The following is a 16,674-nucleotide window of genomic DNA, read 5'->3' as shown; positions in this document are numbered from 1 at the left end:
GTCATTCTCTACACTTTTATATCTTTCCTTCCTTGTTAATTTGAAAACTTATAAAAACTTGTTTCTTACTCATTGCTCAGATTGATTTCCTACTCATGGTTTTGGCCAGAAACAGAACTTGCTATTTTAAGCATCTTAGGACTAAACCAATAAATGTGGACTCTCCATTTCTTTGTTTCTTTCTCTCTCTCCTTTTTTCCCATTCTTTGTGCCTGTCAAATAAATAGGAAAATTATATGTTGCTGGAAACATTTGAAGAGTGATCCTGTGGCTGGCAACCCTCTGTTTCATTCTCTCTTTGTGTCTCATTCTCTGTCTCTCTGACTTTCAGGTAAGTAAATAAGTAAATAGTAAGAGATGGCCGGAAGTACACCTCCCTGCTGTGGCATCAGAAATCATGAAGTTAAGCAGGAACTTGTATAGGAACATGAGAATAAGTGATCCTAGACTCACTATGAAAGTGATGAGATTCTGAGACCCAAGGTCAAGTAACCTCATGGGTTTATGTTGAGTGGCTCAGATTTGTTAAAGAGTGGAGTTTGAAGTATGAATTTTCTCTTATTTTTCAGTATCACTTAAAAACAAACAAAAAGAAAAGAAAGGCACAGAAAATGGAGTTTTCTGTGAAAATAGGAGACAACTATTCAAAAGCCTTCAGAATCACAAATTGTCACAGATTAGTGTTTATAGAAGAATTGAGAAGAGATAAAAGGGGCTGGTGATTTCAGAATGACATATAAAACACTTTTCAAAGAAGGTCAACATATCCTGGATTGCAGAAACAGACTCTTTAAACTGGTAGAGGAGCCGGCGCCGTGGCACAGCAGGTTAAAGCACTGGCCTGAAGTGCCGGCATCCCATATGGTGCCAGTTCTTGTCCTGGCTGCTCCTCTTCTGATCCAGCTCTTTGCTATGGCCTGGATAACAGTAGAAGATGGCTCACATCCTTGGGTCCCTGCACCCACATAGGAGACCCAGAAGCTCCTGGCTCCTTGCTTTGGATCAGCACAGCTCCAGCTGTTGGAGCCAACTGGGGAGTGAACCAGTGGATGCAAGATCTCTCTGTGTCTCTACCTCTCTTCATAACAATATCTTTCAAATAAATAAAATAAATCTTTAAAAAATAAAAATAAAAAATTAAACTGGTAGGGAGTGTATACCCAAGGCAGTATATTAGGACTTTGTACCTGTTGTAGTTCTGAGAAGCTGAAGATGTCAGGTTTCCTTAGGAATATGGGGAAGCTGTCACTGAATGCAAATAAAAGTGGAATTTTTCAATTGAAAAATCCCATGAATGCTGTTTCCCTGGGAAGATTGAATATGAGAAAATCATAGATTCAATCTTATTCCTCAAATGTGGTCCTGCCTAGAGTATAGACACTTTTCATTTATTTTAAAGATTTATTTCATTATTTGAAAGACAGAGTTACAGAGAGAGAGAGTCAGAGAGAGAGAGAGGTCTTCCATCCACTGGTTCACTCCCTAATTAGGTGAAATGGCCAGAGATGAGCCAATCTGAAGCCAGGAGCCAGGAATCTCTCCCAGTTCTCTCACATGGGTGCAGGGGCCAAGGATCTGGGCCATCTTCTACTGCTTTCTCAGGCCACAGCAGAGAGCTGGGTCAGAAGTGGAGCAGCCAGGGCTCAAACTGGTACTCATATCAGATGCCAGTGCTGCAGGCCAGGGCTTTAACTTGCTGCACCACAGCATTGGCCCCACATTTCATTCTTCTCCATCTGCAAGTAAATGAACAAATAAAACCTTCCCATATTTATGGTTGAAACATCAGAGAGAGCATAAAACATACACTTGTTATAAAAATATGCTGGAAAAAAAGACCAGGGAATAATTGGCTGCTAGCGAATTGGTGAAGATTTCTACTAAATATTTGTTCATTTTTAAAAAATCTTCTATAGTCGTTTCATCTTTGTGAAAGGCAATGACAGTGAGAGGGGAAGATCTATTAGCTCACTCTCCAAATGCCAGCAAAACTTAGGTCTTACTAGTCTGAAACCCAAAGTCTAGAATTCCATTTAGTTTTCTTTGATGTATTACAGGGCCCTAAGCATATGATCCATCATTTGCTGCCTCCCAGTTTACATAAGTAGAGAGCTATATTGGAAGCAGAGTAGCCACAGCTCAAACTGTCATTTTGTTATGCAGGCATCCCAAGCAGTGTATTAACACAACTGACTACAAAAGCCATTCTGCCATACTTGTTAAAAATTCAGGTAGTAAGGCTGGTGCCATGGCTCACTAGGCTAATCCTCCACCTGTGGTGCCAGCACCCCAGGTTCTAGTCCTGGTTGGGGCACTGTTTCTGTCCCAGTTGCTCCTCTTCCAGTCCAGCTCTCTGCTGTGGCCCAGGAAGGCAGTGGAGGATGACCCAAGTGCTTGGACCCTGCACCTGCATGGGAGACCAGGAGGAAGCACCTGGCTCATGGCTTCAGATTGGTGTGGTGCGCCAGTTGCAGTGTGCCAGCTCTAGCGGCCATTTGGGAGGTGAACCAATGGAAGGAAGACCTTTCTCTCTCTCTCTTTCTCACTGTCTAACTCTGCCTGTCAAAAAAAAAAAAAAAATTCAGGTAGTAAACAGGATCATGAGTAAAAATTGGTAAGTCTATTGGTACAATTGAATATATTAATATGTTAAGGAGAAAAACAAATAATGGCATAACTAAGTAACTTGCACTTATTTTAATAAAATCTTATGCCACTTGTTTAACAAGTAACTTCATTTCTTTACATGAGTATGCCAGGAGAAACAGTTACATGTGATTCTGTGATGTAGTTTTTTTTTTTTTTTTTTTTTTTTCTCATTTCAGTTGCCATGAAAAGGGATGACCTGATTTGGACAAATCAGGAAAATCAGGACAAAATTCTGAGTCAGCATGTTATGAAAAATAACAAAACATCAACTCTCAAGAGAGTTGAAGTAAGAAAAAAACTTCATTTAAGTTCAAGCCATGTTCCAAATCTGATTAGCAAAAAGGGAAACTATTTAAGAATGAAACCTGAAGAATGCAATGGATATCACAATGTGTATCCCCTCAGTGGGCCTGATCAACTACAAGCTGGTGAAAAATGTGATGCCACTAAGGTACCTGGGAACTCACTCCAGTTCTGTGAGCCTATTAGTCAGCATCACAAGAGTCAGACTGTGAAGAACCCACTTGAAAATATTGGACCAGAGAAAGTCTTCACAAGGGAGAATATACTCTGTAAATCTGAAAGGATTCATATGGAAGAAACCTGTAATACATCAACTGTCACTGTTGAAAAGACAACTCAAATAAAAAAAACTTCCTATAAAAATTCTAATCTTAGTATGCATCAAGAAACCCACACAAGAGAAAAATTATATGAAAATATTAGATATGTGGATCCCAACACTTACCAATCACATCTTGCAATAAATCAGAGACCACATACAGGGAAAAAACCCTATGCATGTAAACCTTGTGAAAAATCATTCGATTCTAAGTGCTGTCACAACATCCATTACAGTACTCACATACAGGAAAACCGCAATGTGTGTAATGAATATGGAGAGCCCACTTATCAGATGTCAGATCTCATTACACATCAGAAAATTCACAAGCAGAGGAGGCCACATGAATGCAAAGAATATGGAAAAGCCATTTTCCAGAAATCATATTTCATAACACATCAGAGAATTCACACAGGGGAGAAACCTTATGAATGTCATGACTGTGGAAAAGCCTTTGGCCGTAAGCCACACCTTATAAGGCATCAGAAAATTCACACAGGGGAGAAACCTTATGAATGTAATGACTGTGGAAATGCCTTTCGCAATAAGTCAGAACTCAGAATGCATCAGATAACTCACACAGGGGAGAAACCTTACGAATGTAATGACTGTGGGAAAGCCTTTGGCCGGAAGTCAAGCCTCATAATTCATCAGAGAATTCACACAGGGGAGAAACCTTATGAATGTAATGACTGTAGAAAATCCTTTTGTTCTAAATCATATCTTATTGCACACCAGAGAATTCACACAGGAGAGAAACTTTATAAATGTAATGACTGTGGAAAAGCCTTTGGCTTTAAGTCAGTTCTCAGCAAACATCAGAGAATTCACACAGGGGAGAAACCTTATGAATGTCATGACTGTGGAAAAGCCTTTGGCTGTAAGTCAGCCCTCAGTAGACATCAGAGAATTCACACAGGGGAGAAACCTTATGAATGTAATGACTGTGGAAAATCCTTTTGCTCTAAATCATATCTCATTGCACATCAGAAAATTCACACAGGGGAGAAACCTTATGAATGTAATGACTGTAGAAAATCCTTTTGTTCTAAATCACATCTCATTACACACCAGAGAATTCACACAGGGGAGAAACCTTATGAATGTAATGACTGTGGGAAAGCCTTTGGCTGTACATCAGCCCTCAGCAAACATTGGAGAATTCACACAGGGGAGAAACCTTATGAATGTAATGACTGTGGGAAAGCCTTTTGCTCTAAATCACATCTCATTGCACACCAGAGAATTCACACAGGGGAGAAACCTTATGAATGTAATGACTGTGGAAAAGCCTTTGGCTTTAAGTCAGTCCTCAGCAAACATCAGAGAATTCACACAGGGGAAAAACCTTATGAATGTAATGTCTGTGGAAAAGCCTTTGGCCTCAAGCCACAGCTCATAAGGCATCAGAAAATTCACACAAGGGAGAAATTATTTATGTGATGACTGTGAAAAGGCCTTTGGCCATAAATCACAACTCAAAATGCATCAGAGAATTTACATAGGGGAGAAGTCTCATGAATATAATGACTGTAGAAAAGCCTTCGGCCAGAAGTCAAACCTCATAATGCATCGGAGAATTCACACACAGCAGACAATCATTCGTGTAATGACTAGAAAATCCTTTTGTTATAAATCACAACTCATGAAACACCAGAGAATTCACACAGGGGAGAAACTTTATGAATGTTATAGTGTGGGAAAGTCTTTGGCCATAAGTCACATCTCATAATCCATCACAGAATTCACACAGGAAGAAATCTTATGAATGCAATGACTATGGAAAATCCTTTTGCTATAAATCATAACTCATGACACATTGGAGAATTCACACAGGGAGAAACCTCATGAACCCAGAAACTGGAAAAGCCTTTGGCCAGAAGTCAAACCTCATATTACATGAAAGAATTCACATGAGAGAAGCTTTATGAATATAATGACTCTGAAAAGCCTTTGGCCATAAGCCACAGCTAATAATCTATCAGAATTCACAGAGCGGAGAAATTTCATGAATGCTGCTCAAATTCTGGAGGTAACTGAAGTGTATTAAATAGATGAGCACAATCTCTGGTGGTAGATGTCAAAATAATGATCTGATCCGGGAAGATGGGCAGAGTGCTAGTAGGATCAACAACAGATTGATCAGGTAGCTTCCTGATACAGATCTAAGTATTAATATATGGCAATTCTTTCCTTAACAACATCAATGTTGGAAAATACATGATGTGGTGCACCTTTAGAAGCCATTTCTTAAGTCTATGTGGAATGCTTTTTGTGTGTTGTCGCTCCCCCTCTTCGCGGAGGAACGACACTGGACCCTGCGCTGTTCTTTTGTCTGCTCGGCCCTTCCCAGGTTTGCTGCTGGTCCTTCCTGGGTTGGCTGCTGACCCCTCCACCTCTGTGGAGGGGTGGCACCCCCTGCCACTTTCCCCGCTTCCGCGGAGGAGCGGCACACCGCCGGCCGGCTCTCTTGGGGGCTGCTCAGGTGTTCCTTCAGATGTTCCTCGTGCATGTTGTCTCTCTCCTCCTTTATAGTCCTCTTCCACCAATCCCAACTCTGCTGCCCACACGCCAAACACACTGCTCTCCTCCAATCAGCAGCAGGATCAGCTCCTGCAGCTCATCAGTCAAATTGGCGAGAGGCAGCTGCGTAGAAGTTTACTCCTCCCCAGCGCCATATTGTGGGAGAGCAGATGCATAGAATAAGTCTTAATTCCAGTAACTTAGTCTAGTCTCAGCTGCTCCCCACAGTGTGTGTGTATTTTTCCAATGTTTTTAATCACTAATGCCTCAACATATTTCTATATTCTAAAGCTCATTGGCATACAATCCATTTACAAATAAACCTGAGTGGCAGGAAGAGGACAGTTATTTTCAGAAATCCTCTACTATCTCAGAATTTTAATTTTGGTGTTTGATTCCTCCATGGATTATGGCTTTCATTGAGTGAGGCACTGGTTAATTTGATGACTGATGCTGCCATGATCTCTGATTCTGGGAAATTGTGCATTTTCTGGCTTAGTATTGTTTTCCTCTATTCTGAAAGAGTTGCTGGTTTTCTGTATGGGCTTTCTGTAATTATATAGGACTTGATCTGAATAGGGGATGTGTGGGGAGCAACCCGGACTGGACTGAGTTACTGGAATTGGGACTTATTCTATGCATCTGCTCTCCCACAATATGGCACTGAGAGGGGAGAGACGGCTTCTGCACAGCTGCCTCCAGTTCAACCAATAGGCAGCAGGACTTGCTCCTGATTGGAGGAGAGCAGCGTACTCGGCGTGTGGGCAGCCGAGTTAGGATTGGCGGAGGAGGACTATAAAGGAGGAGAGAGACGGCATGCACCAGGAACATCTAAGGGGAACATCTAAGGGGAACACCTGTGCAGCCCCCGAGAGAGCCGGCCAGCAGTGTGCCGCTCCCCCGCGGAAGTGGGGAATGTGGCAGGGGGAACCGCCCTTCCACGGAGGTGGAAGGGACGGTAGCCAACCCGGGAAGAACCAGCAGCAAACCCGGGGACGGCCGAGCAGACGAAAGAACAGCGCAGGGTCCTGTGTCGTTCCTCCACGAAGACGGGGAGCGACATAATGGTGCCGTGACTCGGATATGAAGCCTAGGCAGGCTTTAGTGTCGTTCCTCCACGAAGAGGGGGAGCGACAGGGATGTTTTGATCTGGTTGGATTTCTTTCCATCTTATTTTTCTTTTCCTCCATAACAGGACTGAGACTGTAGCACATGAGTGATTTGTTTAGGACTTGAGGCCAAAGAAAGAGTGAAGGCATAAAAAACATGAGAAGGGGGAGCAAATTCACAGAAGAAAGTGCTGCTGACTAGGTGGCTAATGTGAGCCAGCTGGTCTATATATTGAACTATGTGGTGCCAAGATACTGCTGTCAACTGATCTCCTGAGATTTGGAATCTGAGGCCATTGTGTATCACTGGATATTTTCTCTGATCTTTTCATAACCTTGTTAACTTGAGTAAGCAGTAAGAGAGACTGGAATATTCAATACAAATTAAGAAAACAGCTTTGTATGTTTGTTATACTAAAATGTGCCAGTCAATGAAGAACAGATCATAGAGGTCCACTCAGTAGAAACACAGTTGGTCACAAGAGTGAATGAATGGAAAATTGTGAACAAGCTTTATATTATGCATTTATGTTTCAAGTTAATTGATTTGGGAAAAGGTCTTTGGTGCAATGCTTAATAAAGCACTTGGGATGTCCACACTCTAGTATGAATATGGAGATTTCTGTCCAGTTCCACTTCTGATTCTAGCATCCTGCTAATGCACATACTGGGAGGCTGCAGGTGATGGTTCAAATATTTGGATCTTGCCATTCAAATGGAAACCTAGACTCAATTTTCACCTCCTGGTTTTAATCCGTCGTGGTCCAGCTGTTGGGAAACTTTAAGAATTAGACAAGTAGTAGATCATTTCCTGCCTCTGAGTGTCTGCCGTCAAAATTTAAAAACAGCTAAAGATTCTATAGTTTAGCTTATTCCTGTTCTTTGGATAAAGGATCTGTTCATGGTTTCTTATGTATTTGTCCCTGTGATGATAAGGGTATGTATATTGTGGCTCAGCCATAAGTTTCCAAGGGAGAAGACACTTTGTGTGAGGTCAACTGTGGCTTGTCAGGAATGGCAATGTACAACCATAAATATGGAAGCTAAATATTGAATAAATACAGCATTGAAAAAGGTTTATTGGGGCTGGCGCTGTTGTGTAGGCGAGTAAAGCTGCCAGCTGCAGTGTTGGCATCCCATATGGGCACCAGTTTGAATCCCAGCTGCTCCACTTATTCAACTTTGTGCTATGGCCTGGTAAAGCAATAGAAGATGGCCCAAGTTCTTAGGCCCCTTGCACCCATGAGGGAGACCTGGAAGAAGCTCCTGAATCCTGGCTTTGGATAGGCCCAGCTCTGGCCATTGCAGCCATTTGGGGAATAAACCAATGGATTGAAGACCTCTCTCTCTCTCTGTGTTTCTCTTTCTGCCTCTGCTTCTGCCTCTTTGTAACTCTGCTTTTCAAATAAACACATCTTTTTCTGAAAAAAAAGTTTACTGAAATTTAAACATTGAAATTTTTATATCAGATTTTGACTAGAACTTTTGGATATTTAAGTGGCTTGAATACTAGTATGGATTTATACCATACTTTAAGTATCTAGGCGCATAGAATATTTATGATAAAATATAAAAGAGAACCACAAATAGAATTTTTTCAGTGTTTCTTTTTTAAATTTAATTTAAGGTATACAAATTTCATGTACTTCATACATAAAGATTCAGGAATATAGTGATACTTTCCACCCTATCCTTCTTCCTACTTATGCTCTCACACTTCTTCCTCCACTTTATTCTTTTCTCATTGTTATTTTTTATAAAAGTCTGTTTTTAGTCTAATTAATGCTTATCAAATTAACCCAGACTAAATAAAGTGTTCATCAAATTGTATGAAAAATTATTCATCAAGACAAGGACTATTAAAAACCATCACATTTTTAAATTTTTTAAAAGATTTATTTTACTTGAAAGAGTTACACAGAGAAGGAAAGGCAGAGAGAGAAGGGTCTTCCATCTGTTTGTTTACTCCTCAATTGGTTACAATGGCTGGAGCTGTGCTGATCCTGAGCCAGGAGCCAGGAGTTTCTTCCATGTCTCTCACATGGGTGCAGGGGCCCAAGGACTTGGGTGATCATCTACTGCTTTCTCAGGCCATAGCAGAGAGCTGGATAGAAAGTGGAGCAGCTGGGACTCAAACTGGGGCCCATATGGGATGCAGGCACTGCAGGTGGCAGCTTTACCCACTACAGCACAGTTCCAGCCCCCCAAATCCTCACATTTTAAAGGGTCAATTTCACTTCTATAGATTACCTTTTAGGTTCTCTATTAATGAACACAGATCAGGAAGAATATGTGGCACTTCTGGTTTGGGGACTGGCTTATTTCACTAAATACAATCATTTACAATTGCATCCTTTTTGTTGCAAACAACAACAGGCTTTCATTTTTTATCACCATGTGATAATTCATAATATGCATATACCAGAATTTTTTTATCCAGTCATCAGATGGTAGACATCTGGATTGATTCCATGTCTTAGCTATTGTGAATTGGGTTACAATAAACCTGGGGTTTCAGATCACTTTCATATGCTGATTTCTTTTGGGTAAATAACCAGGAGTGGAAGGGCAGGGTTGTATTGTAGTTTTATATTCAGATTTCTGAAGTATCTCCATATTGTTTTCAACAGTGACTGAACCAGTTTAAATTCCCACCAACAGTGGAATGAGGTACCTTTCTCCTCACATTCAAGCCAATATTTGTTATTTGTTGATTTTAGTAGAGAGCCATTCTATCTGAGGTGAGATAAAAACATCATGGTAGTTTTGATTTTCATTTCTTGATGCCTAGTGATCTTGAGCAGTTTTTATATGTCTGCTGATCATTTGAATTTTCTCCCTTGAAAAATTTTTGTTTAGGTACTTTGTACATTTCCTAACTGGATTGTTTAGTTTGTTATTGTTGAGGGTCTTGAGCTCTTCATGGATTCTGGATATTAATCCTTTATCGGTTGCATAGTTTGAAAATATTTTCTCCCATTCTGTAGGTTTCCTTTTCACTCTGCTCAGTGTTTGTTTTGCACACTGCAGAAGCTTCTCAGTCTGAAGTAATCCCATTTGTCAATTTTGGCTTTGACTGCCTGTGCTTCTGGGTTATTTTCCAAGAAGTTTTGGCCTATGCTCATGCCTTGCAGGTTTTCTCAATGTTCTCTAGTAATTTGATGCTATTGGGTTGTAGAGTAAGGCCTTTGATCTATTTTGAGTGGATTTTGTGTAAGGTGTAATGTAGGCATGCAGTTTTATATTTCTGCCTGTAGAGATTCAGTTTTCCCAGCACCGTTTGTTGAAGAGGTTGTCTTTGCTCCAGGAATTGATTTTAGCTCCTTTATCAAAGCTAAGTTGGTTGTAGATGTATGACTTTATTTCTGGAATTTCTATTCTTTTCCACCAGTTTATGTTTCTTTTCTTTTTTTTTTTTTTTTTTTTTTTTTTTTTTTTTTTTTACTAGTATCAGGCTGTTTTGGTTATAACTGCCCTGTAGTATGAGAAAGGTCTTCCTTTTCCGTTGGTTCACCCCCCTATTGATGCTGTGGCTGGCACACCATGCTGATCTGAAGCCCAGATCCAGGTGCTTTTTTTCTGGTCTCCCATGCGGGTGCCGGGCCCAAGGACCTGGGCCATCCTCCACTGCCTTCCTGGGCCACAACAGAGAGCTGGACTGGAAGAGGAGCAACCGGGACAGAATCCAGTACCCTGACTGGGACTACAACATGGGGTGCCGGCATTCAGGTGGATGATTAGCCTAGTGAGCTGCGGCACTGGCCCAATTGTTTCTTTTTTAAAAAAATATTTATTTATTAATTTGAAAGGCAGAATTACAGATAGGCAGAGAGAGAGAGAGAGAGGTCTTCCACTCACTGGTTCACTCCCTAGACAGCTGCAACAGCTGGAGCTGTGCCCATCCAAAGCCAGGAGCCAGGAGGTTCCTTCAGGTCTCCCACATGGGTGCAGGAGCCCAATGACTTGGGTCATCTTCTGTTTTCCTCCCAGGCCATAGCAGAGATCTGGATGGAAAGTGGAACAGCTGGGACTCAAACTGGCACAATATGGGATGCCGGCACCACAGGTGGCAGCTTTACATGCTATGCCACAGTGCCAGCCCCTAATGCATTTCTTTTTTAAAAAGATGTCTTTATTTGAAAGACAGAGTTTCATAGAGAGAAGAACAGAGACCTTTTATGCTCTGATTTACTCCCCAAATGCTGTAGTGGCCATGGCTGGTCTGGACCAAAACTAGAGAAATGGAGCCTCACAGGGGTCTCTCAAATGCGTACAGGGGCTCAAGTACTTGGGCCATGTTTCACTGCTTTCTCAGACACATTAGCAAGGAGCTCAGTTGGAAGAGGAGGAGCCAGGTCTTGAACTGGCACATATATGGGATGGTGGTGCTGCAGATGGTGGTTTAATCCTCTACGCCATAACACTGTCCCCATGTAATACATTTCATTTGAATGATTTGATTTTTTTATATTGGCTCATTTTATTTAACTTAATTTGGGCTTTATAGGGTCCCATTTTATCTAGCCAATATGTCACCTCCAAAAATTGCTTTAGATTTATTACTCATGCAGTTGCAGTCTCAGCCACCAATGGGATATTTGGTCACATTGAACTGTGGAAAATTGAAGCAGTGTTAAAGTGAACTGACCAAGTAATGTCCTTGTTTTATATTTATTAATTTTCTTAAGATTACAAGTGGCTCTCTAAATTTATTTTTTTAAAGAATTTTTATTTGTTTATTTGAAAGTCAGAGTTACACAGAGAGAGAAGAGGCAGAGGGAGAGAGAGAGAGAGAGAGAGAGGTCTTCCATCTGATGGTTCACTCTCCATTTGGCCGCAATGGCCGGAGCTGCACCAATCCAAAGCCAGGTGCCAGGAGCTTCTTCCAGGTCTCCCACATGGGTGCAGGGGCCCAAGGACTGGGCCATCTTCTACTGCTTTCCCAGGCCATAGCAGAGAGCTGGATCCGAAGTTGAGCAGCCAGGTCTCAAACCGGCACCGATATGGAATGCTGGCGCTTCAGGCCAGGGCAGTAACCCACTTCACCACAGCGCTGGCCCCTCTAAATTTATTGTAATGCCTAGGTAAGATTCTGATTTCACCCACCCCATTCATTACACCCATAAATCTGTAGATATGTGGCTTTTTAGGAGCTGTGAAAGGTAATTTAGAACTTATGTTGTAGGAACACACAATTCAATTAGTGTCATTTTTATGTTTATCTAAAAGAAATTTTAGATTTCTAACTGTTTCAGGTTGCTCTTCTTCCAGTCCAGCTCTCTACTGCAGCCTGGGAAGGCAGTGGAGGATGGCCCAAGTCCTTGGGCCTTGCGCCCTCATGGGAGACCAGGAGAAAGCACCTGGCTCCTGGCCTCGGACTGGCATGGCGCGCCAGCCACAGCGTGCTGGCCATGGTGGCCATTTGGAGGTTGAACCAATGGAAGGGAGGACCTTTTTCTCTGTCTCTCTCTCACTAACTCTGCCTGTCAAAAAATAAAATTATATATATATACACATGTACATGTATATGTACACAGCTAATTTATTCTTTTTTGTGTTTTCTTCCTATTTCTAGTTTATTTTTGCCTGAACAGTTTTTGGTTTATAAGAAATTTTCTTAATTTGGAAGTCACAGTGACTACATGGAAGAGATAGAGATATATAGAAATCTTTATGGCATATTCACTCCTAAAGTGGCCACATGGCCAGGGCTAAACCATGCCATGTCCGGGAGTCTGGAACCCCATTAAAGTCTACTACATGGTTGGCATTGGACCAAGAACTTGGGCCATTCTTACTGCTTTTTAGTCACATAAGCAGGGACTGAATTATAAACATTGTAGGTGGGACTTAACTGGTATTCTGGTATGAGATGCCAACATCAGAAGAGTTGTTAACCTAGTGTACCACAATATCAGCTGTGATTTTTTTTTTAAATCTTTTGATTTTTTTCTTTTCTTTCCTTTTTTTCCCCTTGGTTTTGATTTAGGCACCTAAAGCCACAGGTTTCAAATTGTGTTTCTTTCTTATACCCTGCTGTGTAGATGTTCAGTGCTCTGCACCTAACGCATGCATAAGTGAGAATGTACCATTTTGCCTTAGTCTCCATAATATATTGCCCTGGTTGGGATAATCTCTCATAGTTTTTTACATTGGAATTCCAAGTCCAAAATATAGACTTGATTTCCTCTGGGTCCTCTTTACCTGATTTCTAATCAGCCACCATTTTGCTTTGTGTTTGCATGGTACTTCCTCTGTTTTTGTGCATCCCTAGTGCCTTATAAAGATCCCACTCATTTGGATTAGGGATTCACTCCATGATACCATTATAATTTAATTACGTATGTAATTGTTTTATTGGTAAATAGTTTAATTTGGGATTAGTGTTTCTTTTTTTTTTTTTTTTTTTTTAATAACCAGAGCTGCACCGATCTGAAGCCAAGAGCCAGGTACTTCTTCCTGGTTTCCCATGCAGGTGCAGGGGCTCAAGGACTTGGGCCATCCTCCACTGCTATCCCAGGCCATAGCAGAGAGCTGGATCAGAAGAGGAGCAGCCAGGACTAGAACTGGTGCCCATATGGGATGCCGGTGCCACAGGCAGAGGATTAACCTGTGCCATGGTGCTGGCCCCCGGGATTAGTGTTTCAAGATATGAATTTTGGCTGGTGCCGCAGCTCAATAAGCTAATCCTCCACCTGTGGCACTGGCACACCAGGTTCTAGTCCTGGTCAGGGCACCAGATTCTGTCCCAGTTGCCCCTCTTCCAAGCCAGCTCTCTGCTGTGGCCCAGGAGTGCAGTGGAGGATGGCTCAAGTCCTTGGGCCCTGCACCCGCATTGGAGACCAGGAGAAGCACCTGGCTCCTGGCTTTGGATCAGTGTGATGTGCCGGCCACAGCACGCCAGTCATGGCGGCCATTGGAGGGTGAACCAATGGCAAAGGAAGACCTTTCTCTCTGTCTCTCTCTCACTGTCCACTCTGCCTGTCAAAAAAATTAAAAAAAAAAAAGATATGAATTTTGAGGACAAACAATTCAGCCCAGAACAATGAAAAGGGACCCAGTGCTTTGCCTCAGAGTCAGGCAGTTCTAAGGAGGACTGATTATTTGAATTAGAAGTAGGGCTCCTCACAGCATTTTCAATACAATAGCTGTCTTATATGGGCACCTGCATGAACACACATACACACAGACACTTACACTTGTATACACATATAAAAACCAGTATGGGATGTCTAAGTGCTTTGTACAGGTAAAATCAATATAGTATATGATATGATGAAATTAGGGAACAATTAACTGTGATGAGAAGTAGAAAAATGGTAATAAAATCTGCAGTTACACATATATATGACATCCACCATTCATTTTTTCTAAAAAGTAAACATTAGAATACATGATTTCTAATACATGATTTCTAGAAATCATGCCTTACATCAATACAGACTAGTCTACATGAGAGATGTTTTCTTAAAGACCTTGCAATTTTTAACTTGTTGCTCTAAATTAGCCATTAGGATTATAGGACACATAGGAAAAAAAAATCCAAAAAGGCATAATCTATTGATGCAACTAAAATTTTGGCATATTCTCTCATTTATCTTTTCATTACCTACTAAATTAAGTGCATACTTCATTATCAATGAATTTTCAATTTCTTGAAATTTTGCATATGATCTGAAGTTTTCAAAATTATTGTCAAAGTTGTTTTAAATTCTTGAATGAATTTTACTAATTCAATGAACTTGGGGTGACTAGTACAGAATTTTTTTCTAAAGATGTATTTTTTATTTGAAAGTCAGAGTTACACAGAGAGAGAAGGGGAGGCAGAGAGAGAGAGAGGTCTTTCATCTGCTGGTTCACTCCCCAACTGTCTGCAATGGCCGGAGCTGTGCCGATCCAAAGCCAGGAGCCAGGAGCTTCCTCCAGGTCTCCCACGTGGGTGCAGGGGTCCAAGGACCTGGGCCACCTTCCACTGCTTTCTGAGGCCATAGCAGAGAGCTGGATTGGAAGTGGAGCAGCCAGGAATCAAACTGGCACCCACATGGGATGCCAGCACCACAGCGGCAGCTTTACCTGCTACACCAGAGTTCTGGCCTCTAGAATTTTTTAGTTGCTAAATTATAACAACACATATGACACCTTGGCTTCCTCAAAGCCTCCAAAGAATGTCAATAACAATGTGACTCTCAGGATATTGACAATTGATTGATGATGTTAATTGTTTGTCAGAGTTAATGTGTCATTACTGTATGACAATTACAAGTAATTCATGAATTACTGAGCATTTATTCATTACAATTGAAAGATCTTTATAAAGATTTCTTATAGGACAGCAAGTAGTTATATAGACCTACATTATTCTTTTTTTATTTTTAAACTTTTATTTAATGAATATAAATTTCCAAAGTACGACTTACGGATTACAATGGTTTCCCCCCCATACCGTCCTTCCCACCCACAACCCTCCCCTTTCCCACTCCCTCTCCCCTTCCATTCACATCAAGATTCATTTTCGATTATCTTAATATACAGAAGATAAGCTTAGTATACATCAAGTATGGATTTCAACAGTTTGCTCCCACACAGAAACATAAAGTGAAAAATAATAGATGATTTTTTTTAAAATGATGATGAAATCAGAGCAGACCTATTGTCATGTTTAATCCCAGTGAGAGTCAAGTTGGGAATTGATAATTTCTTTTTTTTTTTTTTTACAGAGGATCAGTTTAGTATGCATTAAGTAAGGATTTCAACAGTTTGCACCCCCATAGAAACACAAAGTGAAATATATTGTTTGAGTACTCGTTATAGCATTAAATCTCAATGTACAGCACATTAAGGATAGAGATCCTACATGAGGAGTAAGTGCACAGTGACTCCTGTTGTTGACTTTACCAATTGACACTCCTGTCTATGGCCTCAGTAATCTCCCTATGCTCCAGTCATGAGTTTCCAAGGCTATGGAAGCCCTCTGAGTTCTCCGACTCTTATCTTGTTTAGACAAGGTCATAGTCAAAGTGGAGGTTCTCTCCTCCCTTCAGAGAAAGGTACCTCCTTCTTTGAAGACCTGTTCTTTCCACTGGGATCTCACTCGCAGAGATCTTTTGCCAGAGTGTCTTGGCTTTCCATGCCTGAAATACTCTCATGAGCTTTTCAGCCAGCTCTGAATGCCTTTAGGGCTGATTCTGAGGCCAGAGTGCTATTTAGGACATCTGCCATTCTATGAGTCTGCTGAGTATCTCACTTCCCATGTTGGATCACTCTCCCCTTTATTTACTGCATTGGTTAGCGTTAGCAGGTACTAGACTTGTCTATGTGCTCCCTTTGACTCCCAGTCCCTCCACCATGACCAACTGTGAACTGAAACTGATCACCTGGAACAGTGAGATGGCATTGGTACATGCCACCTCGATGGGATTGAATTGGAATCCCCTGGTATGCTTCCAACTCCACCACTTGGGGCAAGTCAGCCTGAGCATGTCCCAAATTATACATCCCCTTCCCTCTCCCATTCCCACTCCCATGTTCAACAGGGATCACATTTTAGTTAATTTTCAACACTTAAGAATAACTGTGTGATAATTACAGAATTAAACCAGTCATATTAAGTAGAACAGATAAAAAAAACTACTAAGAGGGATAATGTATTAAGTTGTTCATTAACAGTCAGGGCTATGCTGATCAAGCCACCGTTTCCCATAGTGTCCACCTCACTCCAACAGGTTTCCCTCTTGGTGTTCAGTCAGTCGTCACCGATCAGGGAGAACATAT

The 16,674-nt window shown here is 41.3% G+C and overlaps 1 protein-coding gene across 14 annotated transcripts in view; it reads left to right on the top strand.

Moving 5' to 3' along the window:
- Positions 1 to 16,674, top strand: part of LOC103346610 (zinc finger protein 39) — a 93,832-nt gene that overhangs the window by 40,661 nt on the left and 36,497 nt on the right. For 9 of the 14 annotated variants that reach the window (XR_016211489.1, XR_016211488.1, XR_016211487.1 and 6 more), the window contains one exon: positions 2,826 to 5,303. The exons of 2 other annotated variants lie outside the window; for them this stretch is intronic. Coding sequence is in view for 2 of the 12 variants with exons in the window: in XM_051839864.3 (XP_051695824.3) it covers positions 2,826 to 4,714 (1,889 nt within the window). In the remaining 10 variants the exon portion in view is untranslated. Of the gene's footprint in view, positions 1 to 227; positions 2,667 to 2,825; positions 7,501 to 16,674 lie in introns of those variants that run through there. 3 more of the 14 variants (XR_016211490.1, XM_051839864.3, XM_089301815.1) reach the window with 3 other exon arrangements.

Source organism: Oryctolagus cuniculus, chromosome 8 (genome assembly GCF_051225735.1).
Source record: "Oryctolagus cuniculus isolate XC-2025 breed Fujian yellow rabbit chromosome 8, ASM5122573v1, whole genome shotgun sequence".
NCBI lineage: Eukaryota > Metazoa > Chordata > Mammalia > Lagomorpha > Leporidae > Oryctolagus > Oryctolagus cuniculus.
Note: the sequence above shows the minus strand (reverse complement) of the source record. Positions and strands in the feature narration are given on the sequence as shown.